General features: G+C 38.9%; 1 protein-coding gene across 1 annotated transcript; it reads left to right on the top strand.

Moving 5' to 3' along the window:
• The first annotated feature begins 531 nt into the window (after positions 1 to 531).
• On the top strand, positions 532 to 23,783 carry CHODL (chondrolectin). The gene is made up of 6 exons (XM_061134164.1): positions 532 to 716; positions 11,131 to 11,440; positions 11,583 to 11,740; positions 16,849 to 16,935; positions 18,993 to 19,095; positions 22,284 to 23,783. The coding sequence occupies exons 1-6, from the start codon at positions 638 to 640 to the stop codon at positions 22,366 to 22,368; spliced, it is 822 nt and encodes a 273-aa protein (XP_060990147.1). The 5' UTR covers positions 532 to 637; the 3' UTR covers positions 22,369 to 23,783.
• The last annotated feature ends 317 nt before the right edge of the window (positions 23,784 to 24,100 follow it).

Below are 24,100 nucleotides of genomic sequence, written 5' to 3'. Positions count from 1 at the left end.
TTGCCAGAGTTTAATAGCAAAGCTGTCTCATTTTACACAAATGAGTCTGGTAGCGAATGGAAAGAGGAGAGCGCGAGGAGGGGCTGCTGACTGGACTGTTTTCAAAGTGGCTCCAGTTTTTAGGGGAGGGGCCAAGGATGCTCCGCAGGGCAGGAGAGACGAAGCAGTTAAAAATTATTCCTGGCGAGGGGCTGGAACCTCGGGGACGTGGGTATATAAGACGGCGCCTCCAGCGCAGAGCTGCTGCTGCGTCCGTAGGAGCCAGGACTTGGGCGCACGGGCTCAGCCCCTCGCTGGCCAGAGGCCGAGGAGAGGAGCCAAGGGGGCGGCGGGGTCCACACCGGGGCTCCTGCTGCTTTTCTGGAACAGACGCGGGACCCCCTAACTTCGGGGGCCTCTCTGGAGAAGCGCACTCGCAGGGTCGTGCGCTCCAAACCCGGCTCACTCGCGCGCGGCACCAGCGCGCCCGGCGCCAGGTCCGGCCGGAGGCGATGCTCGCAGGGGGCCGGGCAGCCGGGCTCTGGCGGCGGGCGTAGGGCCTCCAGCCGGGAGGCAGGGGTGTTGCGGGGTTAGAGCCCCGGCCGCCAGGCGGGCAGAGGCCACCTTCGCTCCGCGCCACACCTGCCGCCGCGCCGCGATGAGCCGCGTGGTATCGCTGCTGCTGGGCGCCGCGCTGCTCTGCTTCCACGGAGCCTTCTGCCGCCGGGTGGTCAGCGGTGAGTCCGGGGCCGCCCGCCGGGCGCTCAAGCCGAGAGGGGTCCGCGGGGCGCGCGGGCGAGGGCCGGCGTGTCCCGGGGTGGAGGCTCTCCCAGGGGTTGGAAACCCGTGCGGGGTAGGTAGGGGGCCGGAGGAGGCAGGGGGAAATGGACTGTATGCTGCTTTCTCCCCATCCCTCCCTAAACACCCAGAAAAGTTTACATTCTTTTGGAAGTGCCTGGTTTAGTAGCTGCGAAGCGAGCTCTGCGCTTTCTAGGACTTTCGACTTTCTTTATAAGAGAGTTGGCCGCAGGGCTGGTACCTGTAGAAGGGGTGGGGTACCGCGGAGGCAGACGGAGCCCAGAGACCGAAGAGCCGCTGCGGAAATGCCACCCCCTGTTGGCCTGGCTCGACTCCAGTCCCGCCCGGCCGCCCGGGGTTCACGCAGATGATTTCTGAGACCAGACCTGTTCGCGGTGGGCGGCTCACCGACCCCGGGGTGCTCAGCCTTTGTTCTCAGGAGAGCTGACAAAGACCAGGCCCCTGGTCGTCGTGGGAGATCTTTCCTTTGCACACCTTGTTGCAAGTTGGGGACTTCTCAGAACACGAAATCGGCTCGAGTTGGGTTGAGGTGTGCATGATCATCAGTGCAGGTCTGCGCACACAGTAGGTGCCCAATTAGGTCGGTCGAGTCTATGCCCAGAAAACGGATTAGAATTGGCAAGCTTCCCGGCCGTTGCTTTGATTTTTTTTTTTTTTTTTTTCTTCGACGACTTTTACTGTCCTGTTGTTGGGCAGTTCATACCACATTCACTCTCCCTTACTTTTGGAGAAGGTCTCTTAAAAAAAAAAAAAAAAGCAAAGATTCTTGAAAGCCTAGGATGAATGAATGGGGGCCTTACAGGAAAATTGAGCATAGCTACCCTTATTGAAATTTCTTGTGATGCTAATTATAGTGTTGCAAAGGATATTTGTTAGAGGTATGTGGGTTGTGTTTTAAGTGTGTATTTTTTTTTTTTTTGAATGTAGAAAGCACAAATTCCTTTTCCCATTCTGTGCGTCTGTATAACAGGTGTCACTAGAGGTAGATGACAGATGACAGAGACTTAATCAGTAGTGAAGCCAGACCTTTAGAAATTGGCCTATTAAGCTTAATTGTTACTGATATTCCCCTCAGCAATGTGATGTTCTGCATCTTCTGAATACAATCCTTCAATGTCTGGGTATCAATCACTCTCCACTAACTTTTTGGCCCTCTGGAGATATTGGAATTAAATACATTGTGTGAAAGGTCAGTTGGAAATACATGTTGCTTACATTTTTTTTCAGGTTGTTATTATTTAAATATAAAAGGAAACATTGCAGAATCAAATAAGGTTACAAAATTCCTGGCTTTGGATTCCTCCTGCCGATGTTAGCTTCAAAGAAAAGTCCAGCATACAAACTCATCTGAATGTGTGAATTAAGCATCTGACTGCCTTTGTCTCTGTCAGAATTATTTGTGCAAATGAATGAACAGCAGAGATCAAGCTCTGAGCTTAAGGTGTTTCTTAAACACATCGAAAAACTTCACTGACTTAAATAGTCTCCATTAGGTACATTCTTGTTTCATCCCTTAAAATTTGCAAAGGGAGAAGAAGAATGCATGAAGCAGACCTTGAGAAAACCATTGATGAAAAGTTTATGTTGTGTTCTATTATTGTATAAATGCTTACAAACCTTTTGCTGTTTTTCTAGTAAGTATTTATAGACATCTTGTAGGTGACATCTGGAAAATTTCTAATTAAGTGAACATGATTTATTCGATTTAACATAAATGATGATGTTTACTTGATAGTAAAATAATTACCTAGTTATGTTTTTCTTGTGAATAATTTGTCTTTTGCCATACAAACTCACATTGAAATCTAACCATTATAAATTGATTTGTAATTTTATCCTCTGAAGACTAATTTTTAAAAATGTATGTATCAGCCATAATGGCATAACAGAGCAGTCTAAAGCCTGATATTTCAGAAATATTAGCTCTAATGTCTCCCTGGATGCTGTTAGCTTTGAAAGGTGCATCAACTTTTTCATGCCACTAGGGACCATTTACCAAAATTCTACTTAACTGTCTGTCAACTGAAGCAAGCTTTTTAGGGCCATTATTAGGAACATACTTACAATATATGGAATGCATTTTTTAGTTATTGAAGATCATTACAACAATTATAATTTCCATATAATGTACCAAAATAACCATTTATCCTATGGAAAAAAGATACGAACTCATAACTTTATTCAATAAGATACTTTCCAATACTGTTACATAACATCACCTTTTTAAAAGTTGAGAGCATTATCTATAAATGAAGTGAAAGCATTTTAAAGAGAATGAGCTTGTGAAACATTATCTTAACCTGCCTCATAAGATTTCATAGCAGCTAGCAGTAATAGAAAAGTATGTTTATAAAATTCCTGGCTATGCTTATTTTGATGCATGAATATCCAATAAAAATATATAACCATGAGGACAGTAATCACAGAGTATCTAGTGAATTTTTGATTCTAATTTGGGAATTACTTTAAGGTCTTAGACCAGTACTGATTTGTGTAGCAATGGTCCCAACCTTTTTGATACCAGAGACTGATTTTGTGGAAGACAGTTTTTCCATGGAACGAGGGGTAGGGGGATGGTTTTGGGATGATTCAAGCCCATTACATTTATTGTGCACTTTATTTCTATTTTCATTACATCAGCTGCACCTCAGACCATCAGGCAGGTTGGGTATCTCTCGTGTAGAGGATATCTCTGGGGGGTGCAATCATTTAAATTTGTGAAGTGACTGGTGGGTAATGACGTCTTCTTTAGGACAAAGGTAAGAAGATTTTACTTTGGGGGTATATGCATACATATGAAAAAGTATTCGAAATTCAAGTTTCTAAGATGGGAGAATATATCTGAAGAGCACATGGATATTCTTAAGCATTTAAAGAGTTTTGAAGTAATGTGTGTATGTGTTTACTTTCTCTTTTTAAGTGCACCCAGCAGTGATCCATCAACCTGCTTATACCGCAAAGTGCATTAGGTGTGTTTCAGGGTACCTCCACATTTCTGCAGAGCACTTTAATATGTATTCACTTGAAATTACTGAAATTGGCAAACATTTTATTTAGAAGACTGGATGATTTAGAGACTTCCGTTTTGATCATCCAAATGCCACAGGATATCGCAAAATCATAGGTGGTGACCAGTAACCCATAGATTAATAGCAAGGGACATACAAGACTTTTTTTTTTTTAACTGCAAAAAACTGCTGAGAGTATTCCAGCTTGTGGTACTATTCCATGACATCATCAAAAGCATAAAGTGATGACAGTGCAGTTTTCAAAGAGGCAATTACTTTAAGTATCTCTTGGGCAAGAGAGGAATGAATTAATCTTATTAGCAGTCACTTAATAAACTACACATTCATCATAGTCATTAATCCTTACCTGCCGTTTTTCATTATTTTATGGTTTTATTTTCATAATTCTTTTACTGGAAGATGGTAATACCTGTTACATTAACATTAAAAAGGGACAGTATTATATAAAGATGTTCAAAGTAGAAATTCAGCTGATGGTCTCGTTAGCAATGTTGACCTTCTCCAACTCTCTGTCTTCTGTCTTAGATGCTTAGCACACAGGTCAGTGATGGACACGATTACCAGGCGAGATTGTTTCTTTCATGTTTTAACATATCGCTGATGATAGAACATAGCCTGACAATTTGACTAAAGTTATATCCTTGTTGTTGGGGAGATGTTCAGGTTGGACCTTGCTTGTTTTGTTTGGAAAATAGAAGGTCTGGACTTAAAAATCATTAAGGAGATATGGAAAACCTGAGATAGATGTTGCAATAGGAAACCTATGTCTAAATGTTAACTAAAAGAAATTCTGCGTTCTGCTTAGAGGGAAACTCTCCATGTACAACCCCAAGCATGTGTTAGCCATCCGGTAATCAATCATGAGCCAATGCTAAACATGATAGCATAGGTTATAGTTATTATGTATATATGAATCAGTCCCTTATTCATGAATTTTTTCACCTTAGAAAAATATACCTGATACCTCCATGGAGGCAACCTAGAAATTTGGGGACATGTGTGAACTGTGGAGCGAGACTACCTGGTTCCAAACCCTTAACCATTTATGAGCTGTGTGAATTTGGCAAATGGTTTAATTTTTCTGTGTCTCCCTTGCTTCATTGTTAAGATGGGATGAGAGCATGCACACCACCTGTGGGGTTGTTGTTGATGTTGTTCAGTTGCTAAGTGGTGTCCGACTCTCTGTGACCCCATGGACTGCAGCACGCCAGGCTCCTCTGTCCTCCACCATCTCCCGGAGTTTGCTCAGATTCATGTCCATTGCATTGGTGATGCTGGATAACCATCTCATCTTCTGCCATCCCCTTCTCCTTTTGCCTTCAGTCTTTCCCAGCTTCCCAGTTGTGGGGTTAAAGGGGTTCAAACACAATAGTGCAGGTTGTATCATGGACAGAGGCTCCGCCAAGAACCTGTGAGAGGAGACTCAGCAATTCAGGCCACAGCCGTCACTGAGGCCACCTACAGGAGAGCAGCCTGGATCACCAGGAGAGGTCCTCTTTCCTAATTTACCCAAAGGCGTGGGGAAGACCCTTGAGAGTCCCTTGGACTGCAAGGAGATTCAACCAGTCCATCCTAAAGGAAATCAGTCCTGAATATTCACTGGAAGGACTGATGCTGAAGCTGAAGCTCCAATACTTTGGCCACCTGATGCGAAGAACTGACTCATTGGAAAAGACCCTGATGCTGGGAAAGATTGAAGGCGGGAGGAGAAGGGGACGGCAGAGGATGAGATGGTTGGATGGCATCACCGACTCCATGGACATGAGTTTGAGCAAGCTCCAGGAGATAGTGAAGGACAGGGAGGCCTGGTGTGCTGCAGTCCATGGAGTCACAAACAGTTGGACAAGACTTAGCGACTGAAAAACAACAATGGATTGTGTAGCTGTGAGGGTTTGTGCACTTAGCTATTGATAAATCTCAGGCTATTATCATGATTTCTTTAAATCGCTGAGCTGCTCTTACTTTTTAGGTAAGAAAACTGAGGCCAGGAAAGTTTTAAATAATGTCCCTAATATTTCCACAGTTCAAGTAAAGCTCTTATTGATCGAAGTCAGCTCTTAGTGATTCAATGTTTGAATTCTTCACTCACATGATTACTTGGTTTACATTTATTATTTAGATCTTATTTTAAATACTGGGTTAATGAAATAAATTTCATCCCTTTCTCAGAAGACTTGTGGTGTTTCCAAGGTGGAGAGTTCGGATTTGCAGATGCCACCGTTATTTAACCAATGGCCAAGACTGTTTTGGCTGTTTGTCAGTATAGGAAGATGGATTCCAGCACGACCTTAATAGTGCACTATGCAATTAATTACATTACAAAATCTGTTGCAAAAGTAAAGTTTATTATAGTGAAACATTTTTATAATAAAAATTCTTAAAATGTTGGTGCAATATTGAACAGTAAAAGCAGAACAAATAATTGATAGCTTTCCTTTTTAGTTTCAAAGTTTGGGCATTGTGATCGGAATGTCACATTGTATGTTATAGTTTCAGTATATTTATCCCTTTGATTTTGAGTAGAGTAAGAAAGAACCATGAAAAGCAAATTGGTTTATGGTATTCTAGTGAAATGTCCAAAGTCCAGTTAGTCTGACTTGGGGAAGATTTATCATGTAGGTTCTCTTTTGTACAACTTGTTTTTCTTTGCAACTAAAAGTAGATCATAATTGAACAACTGGAATTCATAGTATGTCTTCCATGTTTTTATTGAAAAATATGATAAAATTCAATACTTATTTAATGTTGATAATATATGATTATAGTGTGAGGTGTAAGAAAAAAAATGTTATTGCTTTCATAACTGAGGGCTCAACTTTCAGAAATTTAATAAATATAAGCAAAACCCAACCAAATCATAGGCTTCTCAGGTAACTCTAATGGTAAAGAACCCACCAGCCAATGCAGAAGATGTAAGAGACACGGCTTTTGATCCCTGAGTGGGAAAGATCCCCCAGAGAAGAGCATGGCAACCCACTCCAGTATTCTTGTCCATGGAGAATCCCATGGACAGAGGAACCTGGCAGGCTGCAGTCCATAGGGTCACACAGAGTCGGACACGACTGAAGTGACTTAACACACACACCCGCAAACCCAATCATAGATCCTTTCTATCCAGGAAGAAAAAATTCTTGCCATGACTTATGAGTTGGTCCCGCTTTTACATTGTTACTAAAAACATTTAAGACTGCCAATATTTAGCTCTACAGGAGCTTTTATGACTAAGAAAAAAGACAGAATTATCTATTTGTGGAAATAGTAGAATCTTAGCTATGATAATGACAGGAATGATTATTTTAGCAGTCAATACTAAAAATTATCACTGAATTAAAGTGCATGTATATCTATGTAGTTGTATATGAGTATGTGTGTGTGTACATGCATGCACGTATGAATGTATGCATGAAACCAGGAGTTGTTGACTCCTAGGTAAAAAGTCTTTATCTTTTGTAAATAAGCCAACAATAAAAGAAGATTTCCCACCACAGATGTTAGGTAACTTTTAGCAAATTTTCATCAAGCTAGCCTTAGTGTAATAAAAACTGCTAGGTGGTTATCTGATTATTTTACAGGTGGGAGAATAGTAGGTGGAAGATTAGATGTAGTAGATGGAGTTAGATGTAGTAGGTGGAAGACTAGCTTCCCCTTGTTCAAAAAAGTCAGCGGAGGATTTATTCTGGATATTTAAAAGCAAGAGAAAAGGAAATTCTCTATGTGATCTCGCAGAATGAGGAGGGATGTAGTCGTAATGGCTCCCTCAGAAGATTAGCCTTCAGAGAAGTGGGAAAGTTGCTTCCAGAAGACCGGTATTAATGGAACTTTTCTGGGAATTAGGGCAACATTTGTTTCCCAGCTGTTGAAAGTTCCACTGCTCTTACAGCCAAGTGTGGTCAGCTGAAATGGTGGTGAGCGGTTCAGAAGCTGTTGCTTCTGCTGATTTTGCTGCAACTTGGACCAAAGTTGCCGAATAAGGTGGAAGTCGGTAGTAAAATAGAATTGGATGTGAAGAAATTCAGTGTCAGCTTTAACTGATTTTATATAGAAATACCATAAAAATGTGCAGTATAGCTAATAATTTCCTCAAAACTGCCTTGCTAAAGCTGAACTGCTAGTAACTTCAGTTTTAAAATGTGTGGACACAGCTGATACTCAATGAATACACTTTGCAGTTAACATATATCTGTAATTGGTGATTGGTCATTGTCCTCATCCTCTGAGAGTCCCCCTGATATGCGGCCACCACAGTCTACACCCCACCTTCCAGGATCCTGGACCATTCCATCATCCACTGCCAAAGAAATGGTGCCTGGCACAGAGAATGCAAAGGCTGGCTATTGTCCAGGCCTCCTACAGTATTAGTTCTCAGCTATTTTAAATATAATCCCTGTCTCTAGATTTTTCCTTTATTATTATTATATCTGTATAGACTGACGTTTATCTACAGGTTGACATTTCTAATAACTAGTAGTGGTATTAGGAATTTCCGCAAGACACTTAAAGCTCTCTTATGCATTTAATTAGAAGTGCTATTTTAATTTTATAAATGAAATTTCACCATTTTTCTTGTATCCTCATCATAAATAATAAATCTCTGCATTTATTTTTCAGTATGTCAAAGATAATGAGCATGGACTTTTAGCTTATAAAGTGTGCTAGGCATTTCCTCTGAACTACTGCTGCTGGGTTTGTTATATAAATAATTTTTAACTCATTAAAATTTCTGGCTAATCTTTTTTTTTAAAATTTGGTTTCTTTCTGTTATCTTGCCAAAGAATCTCATTGGACAAGTTAATATTTCAAAAGTGCTGGGATCAAATTGAAGTCTGAGAGTTCTTGGGTGGAAAATTGAACAAGTTGAAAGCTCAAGGGAATGCAGCTCAGATATATTTTGAGATTTAGAAGTATGTAAAAGATGTAGAAATGAAAATAGAGATAGAGCTTGCTTTAAAAATACAAGCCTAAAAAGCACTAGGCTTAATGGCATTGCTAACGTATTGCCAGGGACAACCATTTTGAACATTGACATCATCACAAACCCTAATAATAAATTAGAAATTAAAAAAAAATTGTATTAGTATCAACCATTGGGACTTCTGTGGTCATCTCCCCCAGATTATTTATTTCAGGCTGATTTGTCCCTTTGGTGTCTCTTTAATTCCAGTTTCCTGTAGTCACTCATATGAACATGTTATTTTTCATTAACCGTTAGTTGGGGCAGTCTCTTAATTTGTTCTTATTATTCAATGTGTTACTCCTGAGTCCAGATCACAGTTAATGAGACAGAGAGGACACCTGGCTGTCTTGCTTGCATTGCTGGAACTTGTATGTTGTTAGCTGGCTGTTCTAGCTTGTATCAAGATACTGAATGCCTATCCCTCAAACACTGGTGTGAGGTTAATGGCCTTCCACTGATTTCTTCCCTCCTGCCTCTAAGTGTCATCAGAGGTCATTAATTGCTGATTCTGGGGGAGAATGGATTCTGGGGGAGAACGCTGGCTCAGTGAGATGTACTGTAATTAAGAGTATAAAGCTTGACTGGCTAGAAACAGTGTTATAATAGCCCTCTAATACTGACAGATTTTCTTGATCAGCTATAAAATTAAATACACAGTGAATAAAGCCTTCAATCCCAAGAAGAATAAGAATTGTAAGCAGTAAAGCTATGTCTTGATTTCTTGGTATAAAGTAACTCACCTTAATTTTACATAAAACACTAGCTTATTTTCCAGGGGCAAACCTCAAGCTGAAATGAGAGACTGAAAGGGAGGTGGAGACTGTGGACAGCAGGCTGGGGATGAGGAATAATGACAGAGATAGGGCCATGGTAGTCTTTAAAGTTGATAGCAAAGACTTGAGGTGAATCATGGAAGCTAATGAAAAACAAAACAAGTTTTGCAGCATGACCATTGTGGAGACTGTGTGTATGACCTTGGCATACTTACTTGGTGATAAAAAGAGGCAGGTGTAAACAATAGAACAATAGGAATTTTGTTGCTAAATCCTGGACGCTATTCCTGTTATTTATATGGCTTTTTTACGATGTAGTGTGATCATTAATATTTGTAGTTCTATCACGAAGTAATTAGGAGTGTTCATTCTGATCTACATGTAGAAGTATGTGAAATTCAATTTTGAGAGGCCTTTTAAGTCAAACTTTTGTTGCCTAAGTATTTAAGTCTTCACAGTTGTTGTTAGTGATGTCACAGCAATGAAGCTTGATAAAAGGTGATATTTCATTAAGAACTCTTGAGAATTATCTTAAACTTCATTTGTGGTTCAGTCTAATATTTTGACATAAATTTATATTCTCTATATAGCAACTTTTAAAATCATTCATAGATATCAGCATAGATGGTTGAACTGAGTGTTGTAACTTATAAAAACCTTTAAAATACAAGTGAAAATTTGCATTTTAAATTTCTGTTCCAAATTCTAAGTATCCTAGAGCACTCTAGAAGGTTTACCTGTCACTTCTAATACCACACTATATTAATAAATTGTTTATTATTACCCTTACCTTTATACTGACTTCTATTAACTTGAATTTTAATATGTTTGCTCTCAGATATATACAAGAAAAACAAATATTTACAGTTTATATTTGCCACTTTATTTAAATTTAAATTATTTAAATGTATTCACTTCATGATGCCTTATGTAGAAATTGCTTTTTTACTTTACTTTTTATTTATTCCTTTGTGAATTATGATTCTTATTTCATAATTTTGAACTTTTAGCTTCCTTTACTGTGTATACCTGACCTTTCTTTATCTACTTTCACTTGCTTGAGCTATCAGTTTACAAAAGGTAAGCCAGAAGAATTATGACTTCTCTTTACAAAAATTTTCTTGGTGTATTGCTTCCATGGTGGCTCAGATGGTAAAGAATCTGCCTGCAAGGTGGGAGATCTGGGTTCGATCCCTGGGTCCGGAAGATCCCTTGGTTCAGAAGGGAAAGGCAACCAACTGCAGTATTCTTACCCGGAGAGTTCCATGGACAGAGGAGTCTGGTGCGTTGCAGTCCGTGGGGTTGCAAAGATTTGGACATGACTGATCCACTTATACTTTCTTTTTTCCTGTTTTGAAAAGTTTGGGTTACTAGTTTGTTAGCGAATCAATTAGCTTTTGTAGATTGAAGTAGGAATCTAGAATATTTTCTAGACTTTATGCAGTGGTTCAGTGGGAGAAACGTTCTTGGTAGAATCTTTCTGTTTTGATTGGTTCTTTCATTTTAACATGTAGTAAGTAGCATTATGAAGATAGTTCAGATAATCAGGACATGGATAGCTTTTCTTTTTTTTCAGGCCAAAAAGTATGTTTTGCTGATTTCAAGCATCTCTGCTACAAGATGGCCTACTTCCACGAGCTGTCCAGCCGCGTGAGCTTTCAGGAGGCACGGCTGGCTTGTGAGAGCGAAGGGGGAGCCCTTCTGAGCCTGGAGAATGAAGCAGAGCAGAAGTTAATAGAAAGCATGTTGCAGAACCTGACAAAGCCAGGGATAGGAATTTCCGATAGTGATTTCTGGATAGGGCTTTGGAGAAATGGCCAGGGGCAAACATCCGGTGCCTGCCCAGATCTCTACCAGTGGTCGGATGGAAGCAGTTCCCAGTACCGGTGAGCAGGGATCCTGAGGAGGCAGAGGTCTCCGGGGGGACTCAGAGGGCAGAGACTGGGGGGATGTCCCTTACCTGTAGAGGATGTCAGAGGAGAACAGGCAAAGTCCCTGAGAAGCGTCCCTGGTCCTCTGTCCTTGCAGAAACTGGTACACTGACGAGCCTTCCTGTGGAAGTGAGAAGTGTGTTGTGATGTATCATCAGCCAACGGCCAACCCTGGCCTGGGGGGCCCCTACCTTTACCAGTGGAATGACGACAGGTGCAACATGAAGCACAATTACATCTGCAAGTATGAACCAGGTAGGAAGCATTGTAAGCCAGGAGGAGCAGACTGTATGTGTGTATTGGCTTATATTGTTGCATCTTTAACCTTCGCTACCTGGGCTCTTTTGGTTTTTCTGCAGTGAAACACAAAATTACTTTGCAGTTCGATGACAGAGTATTGAAGCACACTAATCTATAAAGCAAACAACTGCCCAGTGAGTTAAATAGAAGGGAATATCTGGAAATATCCAGAGAGGTGTCTTTAAGAGACAGTAATTATTTCTAATATTAAGGCCAAATTGTGTTTTTGTAAACAGGTTTTATGAAGAATAAATATCTATTTACAAACATTTAAGCATTTAGAATAATTGTGTAAAGTAGGTGTGTCATCAAAGCACCTATGTGTTTACACATGTAGTAGCTTTTTTAGAAGATTTTCTGGTCTATTTAAGGGAACCGAGCACCATTCCTCTGGGATATTAACTTATCCTGTAATGGCATGATATTTGGTTTCTATTCCTCAGTAAAAATCAGAATGTCAGACAACCCTGGTGCAGAAAAGTAGGAGTGTGTGCCATAATCTTGCTCTGGTCCTCAGTCTATGGAATATGCCTCCCCAGTTTCCTCCTGTTGGAAGTCTCCAACTTTGTTACCCCATACAGCACGTGGAGAGGTTGCTCTGACCTGAGCTACGGTAGAGTGGTTTCCTCCTGAAATGGTAAAAACTTGCGTTACTTTGAATAGGACAGCTGAACTGAATTGAAATTTGACCAAAAGAGAGACTAATCAGCACTTTCTAAACTCGTCTTTTTAATGATCTAAGAAAGTCAACTTAGACACTCAGGCTTTGAGGTCTTTGTGCTGTTTTTCTCCTCCCAGTGATTGGAAGTTTCATTTGAACTCTCCCACGGGCTGTCTGCCTGACCTCGAAGCACATGTTCATGGTAGGCAATTATAATCAAGTACTGCTATTTCCATTATTCTCTTGAAATTATACTTCTTCTTTACTCATAAGACTGTAAAGCACAAGGGATTACTTGGATTAGATTTACCCTTCTCTTATATTTATTCTGCTCTTGAGTATATTAGCCTTCTTTCTTTATCCCTGGTGAGATTATTCTTTAAACCTCTTGGTGGTTAAATCCATCATTACCCTCTTAGACGCCTTTGCAAAATGAAATCTGTTTTGCACTTAGGTTCTTTGTCTAGATTTTTTTCCTTAGAAGATTATAAAGTTGAAATTCTCTGACATTTTAACTTTGTGACACTAAGTGCTTGAAACTGTTAAATGAAACAAAGTATATTATGGTATGTTCTTAATACAATATTATCTTCTCCTTTCTTTGAACTTTTAGTTGACCCTTGTATACTATTTTATCTTGCATCACATTTAGCACTTTATTCAGGACACTATTACCTCTGAATCTTGTTTTGTATTAGGTAGTCTAATTTTATACTACTTATGGAACAGCATTTTAGACATAAAGTTATTTTTTTTCTTTATCTTCTATATTCTACCTAAATCTTCAAATATGTATAGCTTTTGAGCAAGACTATTTTACGTACTTATTGTTTTTGAAGCACTTGAACACTTCCATGGTTGGTCTTATTAATGTACTTAGAATTTCTGTACTTTATTTTACTTTATTTTATTTTATTTACCTTATATGTAACTGATGGAGAGGGCATTCCCAGTGGCTCAGCGGTAGAGAAGGGTATGGCAACCCCCTCCAGTATTCTTGCCTGGAGAATCCCATGGACAGAGGAGCCTGGTGGGCTACAGTCCATGGGGTTGCTAAAGAGTTGGACACGACTGAGTGACTAACACACACACATATGTAACTGATCTTCTTTCCTTGAGCCTAGTGTCTTATTTATGAAGGATGTTGGCTTGATTAAATTCCTTGCTTGTATAGTCAGTGCTATTTTGGTGGTAAATGGCAACCCACTCCAGGATTCTTGCCTGGAGAATCCCATGGACGGAGGAACCTGGCGGGCTAGAGTCCACGGGGTCGCAGAGACTTGGAGACGACTTTACTTTCACTTTCACTTTCAGTTAGCTTTTTAGTGGTGTGGGGATTGGAGGAGCAAGTAGTAAAACTAATCTACAAATTGTAACAATATTTTGAACTTTATTCTCCAACTGTACCAGAAGTACTATGTGACTTGAACTTAGTCTCCTCTTTCTGCTCCTGCATGTTATCTAATAGCATGACTTGTTGTTTGGTTGCTAAGTCACGTCCGACTCTTTGTGACCCCATGGACTGCAGCATGCCAGGCTCCCTTGTCCTTCACGATCTCTTTGAGTTTGATCAAACTCATGTCCATTGAGTCGATGATGCCATCCAACCATCTCATCATCTGTCGCCCCCTTCTCCTTTTGCCTACAATCTTTTCCAGCATCAGGGTCTTTTCCAGTGAGTCAGCTCTTTGTATCAGTATTGGAGCTTCATCTTCAGCATCAGTCCTTCCAATGAATATTCAGGACTGATTTCCTTTAGGATTAACTGATTTGATCTCCTTACAGTCCAAGGCACTCTCAAGAGTCTTCTCCAGCACCACAAGAGCATGACTACTGATATACAAAAGTGGTTAAAAAAAAATTAGCCTAGATATACAGAAACTGAATAATTCACTTCTAAATTTTATCACTTTCTTCTCCAACATTTTTTGTTATTGTCCTGTGAGTTGCATATTTATTCTTTGGGTCTATCACTGTTATCCAGAGACATTATTAAGGGGATGCTTCTGAATCCAATTTTTCAGTTCAGTTCAGTGGCTCAGTTGTGTCCCACTCTTTGCAACCTTATGGACTATAGCACGCCAGGTCTCTCTGTCCATCACCAACTCCTGGAGCTTGCTCAAATTCATGTCCATCGAGTCAGTGAGGTCATCCAACCATCTCATCCTCTGTCATCACCTTCTCTTCCTGCCTTCAATCTTTCCCAGCATCAGGGTCTTTTCCAATGAGTCAATTCTTCGCACCCAGGGGCCAAAGTATTGGAGTTTCAGCTTCAGCATCAGTCCTTCCAATGAATATTCAGGACTGATATCCTTTAGTATTGACAGGTTTGATCTCTTTGCAGTCCAGGAGACTCTCAAGAGTCTTCTCCAACACCACAGTTCAAAAGCATCAATTCTTCAGTGCTCAGCTTTCTTTATGTCTAATTTTCACATTCATACATGACTACTGGAAAAACCATAGCTTTGACTAGATGGACCTTTGTTGGCAAATTAATGTCTCTGCTTTTTAATATGCTGTCTAGTTTGGTCATAGCTTTTTTTCCAAGGAGCGAGCGTCTTTTAATTTTGTGGCTGCAGTCACCATTTGCAGTGATTTTGGAGCCCCCAAAATAAAGCCTCTCACCATTTCCATTGTTTCCCCATCTATTTGCCACACAGTGATGGGACTGAATGCCATGATCTTAGTTTTCTGAATGTTGAATCCAATTTTTATATTTATTAAAGTTACATTAAACACTGTTATTCTTAGACAATAAAAACTGTATGTATGAGATTGTATTTCCAAAATTTTGTCACTTAATCAGCAATTACATTAAAACTTTTGAACTATTTTAAAAATAACCAGTTCTATATTGATAAATTACATAATATCTGTATTATTTGTTTAGCAAATACCAGTTGAGCACCAGAAGCAAGGAGTGCCTATATTCTGTAGAAGAATGAGTGTAGGGTAGGACTAGAAGAGGCTAGAGGAGGCAAAGACTAGAGGAGGCAAGGTGTCAGGGCAAGATATGTTTAAAAGAGTAATAAATATTATTATAGGATGGTGTATGATTAAGTTTTTAATGAATAGAGACTGTGTGGCCAAATTAGAATAGTAAACATTACAGTGAAGTGATTTAATATTCTGAAACTAATGTAAGATGCTGAATGTGTTTTTTCTTTTCCATTAATTGAGAAAAATAAACAGTTATATTTTTGGAACAAATGAAAACAAATGTACAGGTTATTTCTTAGTAATTCTAGTTAATTTCTCTAAACTATTAATTCAACCACTGCTTGTGCTAAGTCGCTCAATCATGTCTGACTCTTTGCAACCCCATGGACTGTAGCCCATCAGGCTCCTCTGTTCATGGGGATTCTCCAAGCAAGAATACTGGAATGGGTTCCCATCCCCTCCTCCAGCTCAATTCAGGGATTGAACTCAGGTCTCCTGCATTGCAGGTGGGTTCTTTTCAATAGTGCCCTAGAAAAAGATATTAGACAGGAGAGTAGTACCAGATCATTATAAAAAAAAAAAAAAATCAGTATTTTTCAAGTGTGTGACAATTGAAAAAATCTTGCTTCAGAAAAACCAGGGAAAGAAACAATTTGCCAGCCTTAATTTATGATAATTTTTTAAAAGATGTAGATACTGTTGAGAAGGAAATCTAAGGATGGCATTGTTTGTAGGGGACAGAAATGTGCTTTAGAACATTTTTATTTGAATCATCAATTCTGGGTACTGTCCACATGCAGTTAACTGCTGTTTTTTGTTGTGAGGAGAAATCTAAATTATACACGATAATAGTATAGAAGACTTCCCTGGTGGCTCAGTGGTAAAGAATCCACCTGCCAGCCCCAGGGTCAGGAAGATCCCCTGGAGAAGGAAATGGCAACCCACTCCAGTATTCTTGCTGGTGAAATCCCACGGACAGAGGAGTCTGGCAGGCTTATAGTCCATGAGGTTGCAAAAGAGTCAGACGTGACTTAACGACCAAACAACAGTTGTGTAGAAATCATCTTTGTTGGTTTTTCTTCACAGCTAGTGCCTCACTTTCCTGTGCTCACTGATTCTTGCCTATCTTTGCCTACTTTTGTATCTCCTTTGTCATTATTACCTGTAATAGGTTATCATCAGCGCAGATGCTCTGGATCATTAAATGCAGTCTGGGGTTACAGGAATTCACCCAGTGGATCCAAGTTGCAAAGAGTTACCAGGCAGATCTTTTATTCAGAGACAATTAAATGCTGCCTTTATTGTTAAATCATTTCATATAAATTTAAATTCAAAATAGAATTAGCTGGAAGTTGTTCAGAAATCAATGTTTATTTTGTTTTGTAATAAGCTTTTCTTTTCATCTACATTTGCATTTGTCTTATTTACCATTATACACGATAACTGTACTTATTATTTACAGAGATTAATCCAACAGCTCCTGTAGAAAAGACGTATTTTACCAACCAACCTGGAGATACTCATCAAAATGTGGTTGTTACCGAGGCAGGTAATTAGTTTATATGTCTTTAACTCACCTATAAAGAGAAGAAAATGAACTTTTTTTTTTTTTGATTGGAGGATAATTGCTTGACAGTGTTGTGTTGGTTCCTGTTGTACAACAATGTGAATCCGCTGAGTGTGTATATATATCCCCTCCCTCTTGATTTCCCTCCTGAGATCATCGCAGAGCACTGAGCTGAGCTCCCCATGCTACACAGCAGCTTCTCACAAGCTATGTATTTTACACATGGTAGTGAATATATGTCAGTGTTACTCTCTCAATTCACTTTTGCTTCATGTTGGCCCCAATTTTCTTGTTGCTTGGTGAAAAAGTGCACTAAACAAAGGCCTATGGAAATTTATTTTAGAATGGCATTGGAACAAATGATGCTGAGCTAGTTTTTGTGCGTGGTTTTTTTTTTTTTTTGGCTGCACAGTGTGGACTGTGAGATCTTAGTTCCCCAATCAGGGGTCGAGCCCACACCCCCTTCAGTGGAAGCACAGAGTCCTAACCATTGGACCTCCAGGGAAGTCCCCTAAGCTAGTTTTTGAATAGAAATTGTGTTTTCTGTATCTAGTACTAAACTAAGTATCCCATGTTAAAATGTGGATTCGTAAGGATCTTCCCCAGTTTGTAGGTGTTATGATGTCAATCAGCGTGTTCAGTAGCCTGTAAGGAGTAGGGAACTGGTAAATGTTCAGGGATTGACTGGCGTAAGCTGGGATTTAAAAAGTCCAATTTGTAGGCTTTGGGTTTTCTGCGGTATGTATGGAGAACCGCCACCCTGGCCAATTTCAGGCTACCAAGTGACATGACCGAATAGCAGATTGGGTAGCAGACACATACAATGAGCTTTCAACCCAGTGCCTACGGCACACCACTGTCTGCAAAAGAGACAAAACCCAATCCCAATGCAAATCTCTTTGTAGTCAAAAACTGCTCTTAGTGTCCGCTAGGGGCCTGTTACAGCTTGGTGCAGTTGGTAAATAATCCACCTCTCAGTGCAGGAGACACAGGAGATGTGGGTTCGATACCTGGGTTGGGGAGATCCCTGGCAGAGGAAATGGCAACCCACTCCAGTATACTTGCCTGGAAAATTCCATGGAGAGAGAAGCCTGGTGGACTGAAATTCATGGGGTTGCAAAGAGTCAGACATGACTGCATGATGGAGTATGCACGCATTTAGACTAAGATAATGGCTTTCAATTTGCTATCTCAATACATAGCTTTCTAATTTGCTTTTTTTGTATGGATGTGATATTAAACCTTAGTGCTTTTCACTTTCAGTTGTCTGATTTTAAAACCATTCAGACCATGTAAATCTAATCAAACAGATCAGTAAATAATTATATTAGGAATATTTTCTCTCTTGTGACATTGAAAAATTGTTTAATAAAGTCATTGCAAGCTATATGGGGGTTCTGTGTGGCAGTTTTTTATTTTTCCAAGAATACCTAACATTATCTAGTGTGATGGAACAGGATTAAAAAAAACTGATTCATCTTAGAATTTAATTAAGATCAAATATTTATGCCTCTGGAGTCTTCTGTCTCTAGGTTATGACTCTATCATCAGTTAATATTTACATATTTTGGCTTAATCCCAGAGAGTTATGCATGTCATCACGGCACTGAGCTTATTAGTTAGGATAATTACATATCCAATAAATCAACAGTTACTTTAATCATGATTATTCTTTAATAATCAGTGCTTGTTTTCGAAGTAATAACTGAGAAGGATTAATGAAGTGAGATAGCTAAGGTTATTAATACGTTATGAAAGCCAGTCCCTATCTGAATTGCAAATTTAATAATAGTTTTGGAAATATGGACATTTAACTGGAACATGGCAACCATGCAGCATGATTTTGTTTTTAACTTCTAACCAAACATAAATATGTTACTTCATTAGATTATTCAGTATTTTGGGAAGACCTTACTTGGTATCTGCTTATTGAAAATAATTCTATTTTGCCTTAATTTTTTGGAAAGCTTTTATAGAGCCATAATATCAGAATCCTGCCTCAACTCTCTGTTTACATTAAGACTGTTTTACTTTTGTAGGAATAATTCCCAATCTAATCTATGTTGTTATACCAACCATCCCTTTGCTCTTACTGATCCTGGTTGCTTTTGGAACCTGCTGTTTCCAGATGCTGCATAAAAGGTAAATAAATCATACATGGAGAGACAACTTGAAAAACTTTAAACACGTTTTCAGAACTCTTTAAAAATTATGCTTTTAAGTTGCCTTAAGAAAATTGTGATTCTCATTCTTTCAGTATAAATGCAGTATATATAATCTAATAACATATACCTTGATTATAGGATTGTGAATTATCTCATTTCATCCTCACAGGCCATATGAAGTAGGTATCCTTCTGTTTTCTGTTTTTCAGTGGGAAAGATGGTTGCTTAAATGGGTCATACAGTTTGCCTTGGGTCTCATGGCTAATGTGTGTGATGGATCTGAAATGTGAATGTTTATAAGCCTACAACATATGCAACTATACTGTCCTGTCTCTTTATATTAAGTACAAGTAGTAATGCTAAACCTTTTAATCTTGACCTCAAGTGGTATGCCAGACTTGATTTTTGTACATGAACTTTGTAGTACCTTTTGCAAAAACATCCTTCTGTTTTATTTCCAAAGGATATTTTAAGTATAGAAACAATGGTAAAATGAGTCACTTTCTAGTAGGCATCTTAAAATAAAGTGATATATCTTAACATTAAGATTCTTGAGAGTATTCTTTTATATCTGTTTACTCATACCCTTGAATTACAGGTGAAATTTTTCATAAGTGTCAGTTTGACAGTTAAACTAAAACATTAATATGTGAAATATAAGTATGTATCAAAGAAAAGAAGATGTGGGTTTAAATTAGTGCATGCTTGTTAGAATAAACTAGACATTTTTGTCAGTGTTTTAAATAAAAAATGATAGAATGTTTCCAACAGGGAAGGACATGCAGATAAGTAATTTTTTTAAAACTTCACTTTCCTTTTCATGAACCCTAAAGCACTTACTGAGTTAAAAAGCTCCAGAAAAAAAAATTAAATAGATATAAACTCTATAAATGGTACATAAAAAAATTGTTTTAAAGAATCCAAGCTGTGATATATTGACTGTTTCAAGAAGCCATTTTTGAATAATGGTAAGTAAAGCCTAGCAAATTAACACTGTAATTTGTGTACTCAGTTTATATATATATATGTTTTCAATATTTTATGCAGAATAAAAACAATAGTAGATATCTGATTTTTACCCTTAATTCTAAGACTATAGATGAAAAGACAGTTTATCACTATGCAAACAATGAAGCAGAGGGAGGATTTGATATAAATCCCTCCCATAACCCAGCCAAACTGTAATGAAGAGCTGTAAATAGCTAATCACTGTGAACAAGGATTTGAGAAAAATTATGTAGATCTTCTCATTTCTAAAAGTAAAATTACCAAAGTGTCAGTAAGTGAGTTTTCTCTGAAGTTTGCTTTCCTTCTTCCAAAATAGTGTATTATTGTGGAGACTCTGCTCATTCTCAAGTCTTCCAGGTTTTTATACTTTGAAGTCCTTGGAGTTTTCACATGTTGGAAATTCCCAAGGGTGAGGAAATAATACTCACTCAAACATATTTCTCAGAGTGAGAAAATATACTCACTCAAACATAAGCCATCTCCAGACACCAGAATTAGCTATTAGTGCTTAATTCATTCTCTCTTAGATCCTCTCATTTTCCTTTCTTCCAGGAAAGCAAGGACAAACTTCATCAAAGACTCCAATCCATTGTCATCTGAGTGCCTTGCAAAAGTTTAAATTCCAGTTGGGTACACATGAGGACTTCTGTCATTCCATATCATGTTCAAAATAAGAAGTCTTGTTTCTTTAACCCATGATAACTCTTAAATCACATAAATACTAATGCTACCCCAGAGCCACATTTAATTTAACCACCCTTTTGTTTTAACTATTTAGGAGAATTTTATGTTTTTCATCAACTTTGCTTGGCTTATTTTCCATTCATGTAAGATAACTTCCTAGGTAGAGATGTGTCGATCTTACTTATTTGGATGCACATCTCCAAAATGTATCATTTAGATACAATCATGTGTTAGCAATAAATTTACAGTTAAATTGAAGTCAATTAAGTAATATTATGAAATTCTATGGCTCAGGCTTGTTCAGAAAGACTCTTTTTTTGAAGGAATTCAGCAGCACAGTGTCTCCTAGACAGAGACTGAATGGGATAGGGTAGGAGGAATGCCTGGGGCGTGGGGTGGAGGCAGATGCTACTGAAGGAAGTGTCTGTAGGAGCAAGGAAGTACAGAAGAAATAACAGGAACCACCAGGGTTAGTGATCTAGGCGAGGGCTCATTCCCAGGAAACTGGATCAAAAAGAGCCTTGATCTTGATAAGTATCTCAGAGAGGCTGACTTCTCTTCAACTCAGGAGGAGAGAAACTCAGGAACAGTCACTTTAGCAGGAGTCTTAGAAGTGGCCACTTTATAGAAAAACTTAGAAGACATCCCCTGAAGAAGGGAATGGCTACCCACTCCAGTATTCTTGCCTGGGGAACTCCATGGACAGAGCAGCCTGGTGGGCTGCATTCCATGGGGCTGCCAAGAGTCAGACATGACTGAATGACTAACACTTTCACTTTTCACTTTAGAAGACATCACAGCTTGAACGACAGGGTGGAGGGCAGGTCAGCCTGAGAGCTAGAGGAACTCTCTCAGGCCTGAATCTGCATTGAACTGCCTTTGTTTCAGAAACTATAGCAAAATTAACCTTTGGGGAATTAAATGACTTAACTATAGGACAGAAAAAAAGTGATGGGTGGAGGGGATAAGCCAGTTTTTATTTTATTTTTTATTTTATTTTTTTTTTATTAGTTGGAGGCCAATCACTTCACAACATTTCAGTGGGTTTTGTCATACATTGATATGAATGTAGGACAAAAGCACTGCTTTGATGATTTGACATTAACGTACATCCTATGTTAATGGCAGATTATTCAAAAAGCAAAATTAGAAAAATAACTGATCAAAGAAAATGAAGATTCATTGGTGATTACAATAAACATTTTGAAACTGGGTTAAACATATTTGTAGATGTGTCTGAATTCTAAAATATGAAGGGTCAGAGAGAGATTTTTTTTTTCATTATCTTATATGAACTGCTTACCCTCTTCACATACTGGAATAATCCAGAATTTTTTGTCGGAATGAAAAAAATCTGCTGATGAGAGAAGAAAGATACTTTTATAAGTCTGATGAAGCTCCATTTGGACCAGGACATGCCTAGTGTGATGAGAAGTCTCAGACATTGAGTTTGTTTCTTCTTCTGTTTTTCAGTAAAGGAAGAACCAAAACGAGCCCAAACCAGTCCACACTGTGGATTTCAAAAAGCGCCAGGAAAGAAAGCGGCATGGAAGTCTAGTAACCCATTGACCTGGCTCCAGAAAAGAAAACAGAGTTTTATAATTCTGGATCTGTGTAAGGAATGGCATCAGAACATTAGCTTGGAATGGCTTGAAATCTCAAAGGATGTGCAAGATGAACTGTAAGCTCCCCCTTGAGGCAAATGCTAAAATAATTTTTATATGTTCATTATCTCATTTATAAAATAATGCTGTGCTAATCATGGAGTGAGACGTGCTTATTTTGCTAAAGGATGCATCCAAACTTCAAGTCAATGGGATGGATAAGATGCAGATAAAATGGCTGTGAACACATCAGAGCAATGTGTGTGTTGGAAGCCGTTATCTATGTCTCTTTTACCTTTCATAAGTTGTAATCTAGTTAATATAATGTAAATTGCATTGAAATTTACAGTGTGCAAAATATTTTTCCTTTACATGAGTGTTTGATAGAATGGACTGTACTAGTATTTATTTTTATGATGTCTCATTTTTCAATACATGCTGTTTTGATTAAAGAAATGTATCGCTGTTGTCAACTGAATTCACACACACATACATCGATTACTGTAGAAAAAATTTCATTTTTTAGAAATGGCTCATCTTCTTTTAGTTTCTCTGCTTTGGGTCAGAGGAAGTTTAGGAAATGTCTTCAGAAATAAGAAGTTATTTCATTAACCGTGGTATCTACTCCAATATTTTACTTAGAGGCAAGAATTGTCTAATTTCAATTGTGCAAGACATGTGCCTTACAATTATTTTGAATTTAAAGTTCAACAGATTTTGTAATAACTTTGTTAAATAGCTGTATAAACAATAATATACTCAATCTAGAACAAAAATGGTGGCATACACAATCAAGATAATGTCTTCACATGTTGCCTATATAACCACAAGTAGCTCTCCGAGGGTTCTGAAATCAGTCCCTCTCTTGCCAGCAAAGCAAAGATGGTTCTGGTGTTGACTCTGGAGGTGCAGAGTTTGATTAAGGTCTTTCCTGGCTCTGTTTAGCCTCTATCAGCATATAAGGGGGTTTAAGAGTTGGGACTAGTTGGGTGGTCACCATGAGTGTGGAGTTAAGCACAGCACGTTGACATTGCCACGAGGAAAGAAACTGAAATCGTGTAAAAATGTGTTTGTAGGCATCAGTGATCATGTGTTCCCTGTCCAGGTTTTGGCTGGGAGAATAAATTGGAGCGGCTCTGTACTATCTTCTAGTTTCTTCAATGCTTGTGGCTCCTTCCTCTCAAGAGAGAGATGTAACTATCTGGTCTTCAAATGTCTCTGTGCTCCTTTTAACCAAATAAAAAAAGTTCTTGTTTCTGAAGAATGATCATTGGTGCTGTCTAAATCTCTTACGTGAACAAAGTACAGATGTGTTTGCAATAATGCATGGAAACAAATGACTCTTCACGCGTGGTAAGAATGGAAGTTTCAGTTGCAGGGTGTTCTGAACCTCATCTTTTCAATTAGATAATGAAAGTGCTTTCATTGTGGGAATTCACAACTCCAGTTGGCTGGCAAAATTAAGAGATAAAATAGAAATTAGTGGGCAGTGGTCCGTTTTCAGCTGCTTAGAGACTGAGGAAATGGGCAGCTGCCTTCTAAGCTTACAGCTGCTCACATTTAACACTCCTCTTTCCTTTCTTGGAGACCCATCTTTCTGGGCAGAATAGGAGACCAGCTGCTGAGACCCACCTCTTTCCTCCAAGCTCCCACCATGCATTACTTCCTTCAGTCCGGACTGGATGG

Source organism: Dama dama, chromosome 31, assembly GCF_033118175.1.
Source record: "Dama dama isolate Ldn47 chromosome 31, ASM3311817v1, whole genome shotgun sequence".
In the NCBI taxonomy this organism is placed as follows: domain Eukaryota; kingdom Metazoa; phylum Chordata; class Mammalia; order Artiodactyla; family Cervidae; genus Dama; species Dama dama.
The sequence above is the reverse complement of the archived record's forward strand: the minus strand, read 5'-3'. Positions and strand labels throughout refer to the sequence as shown.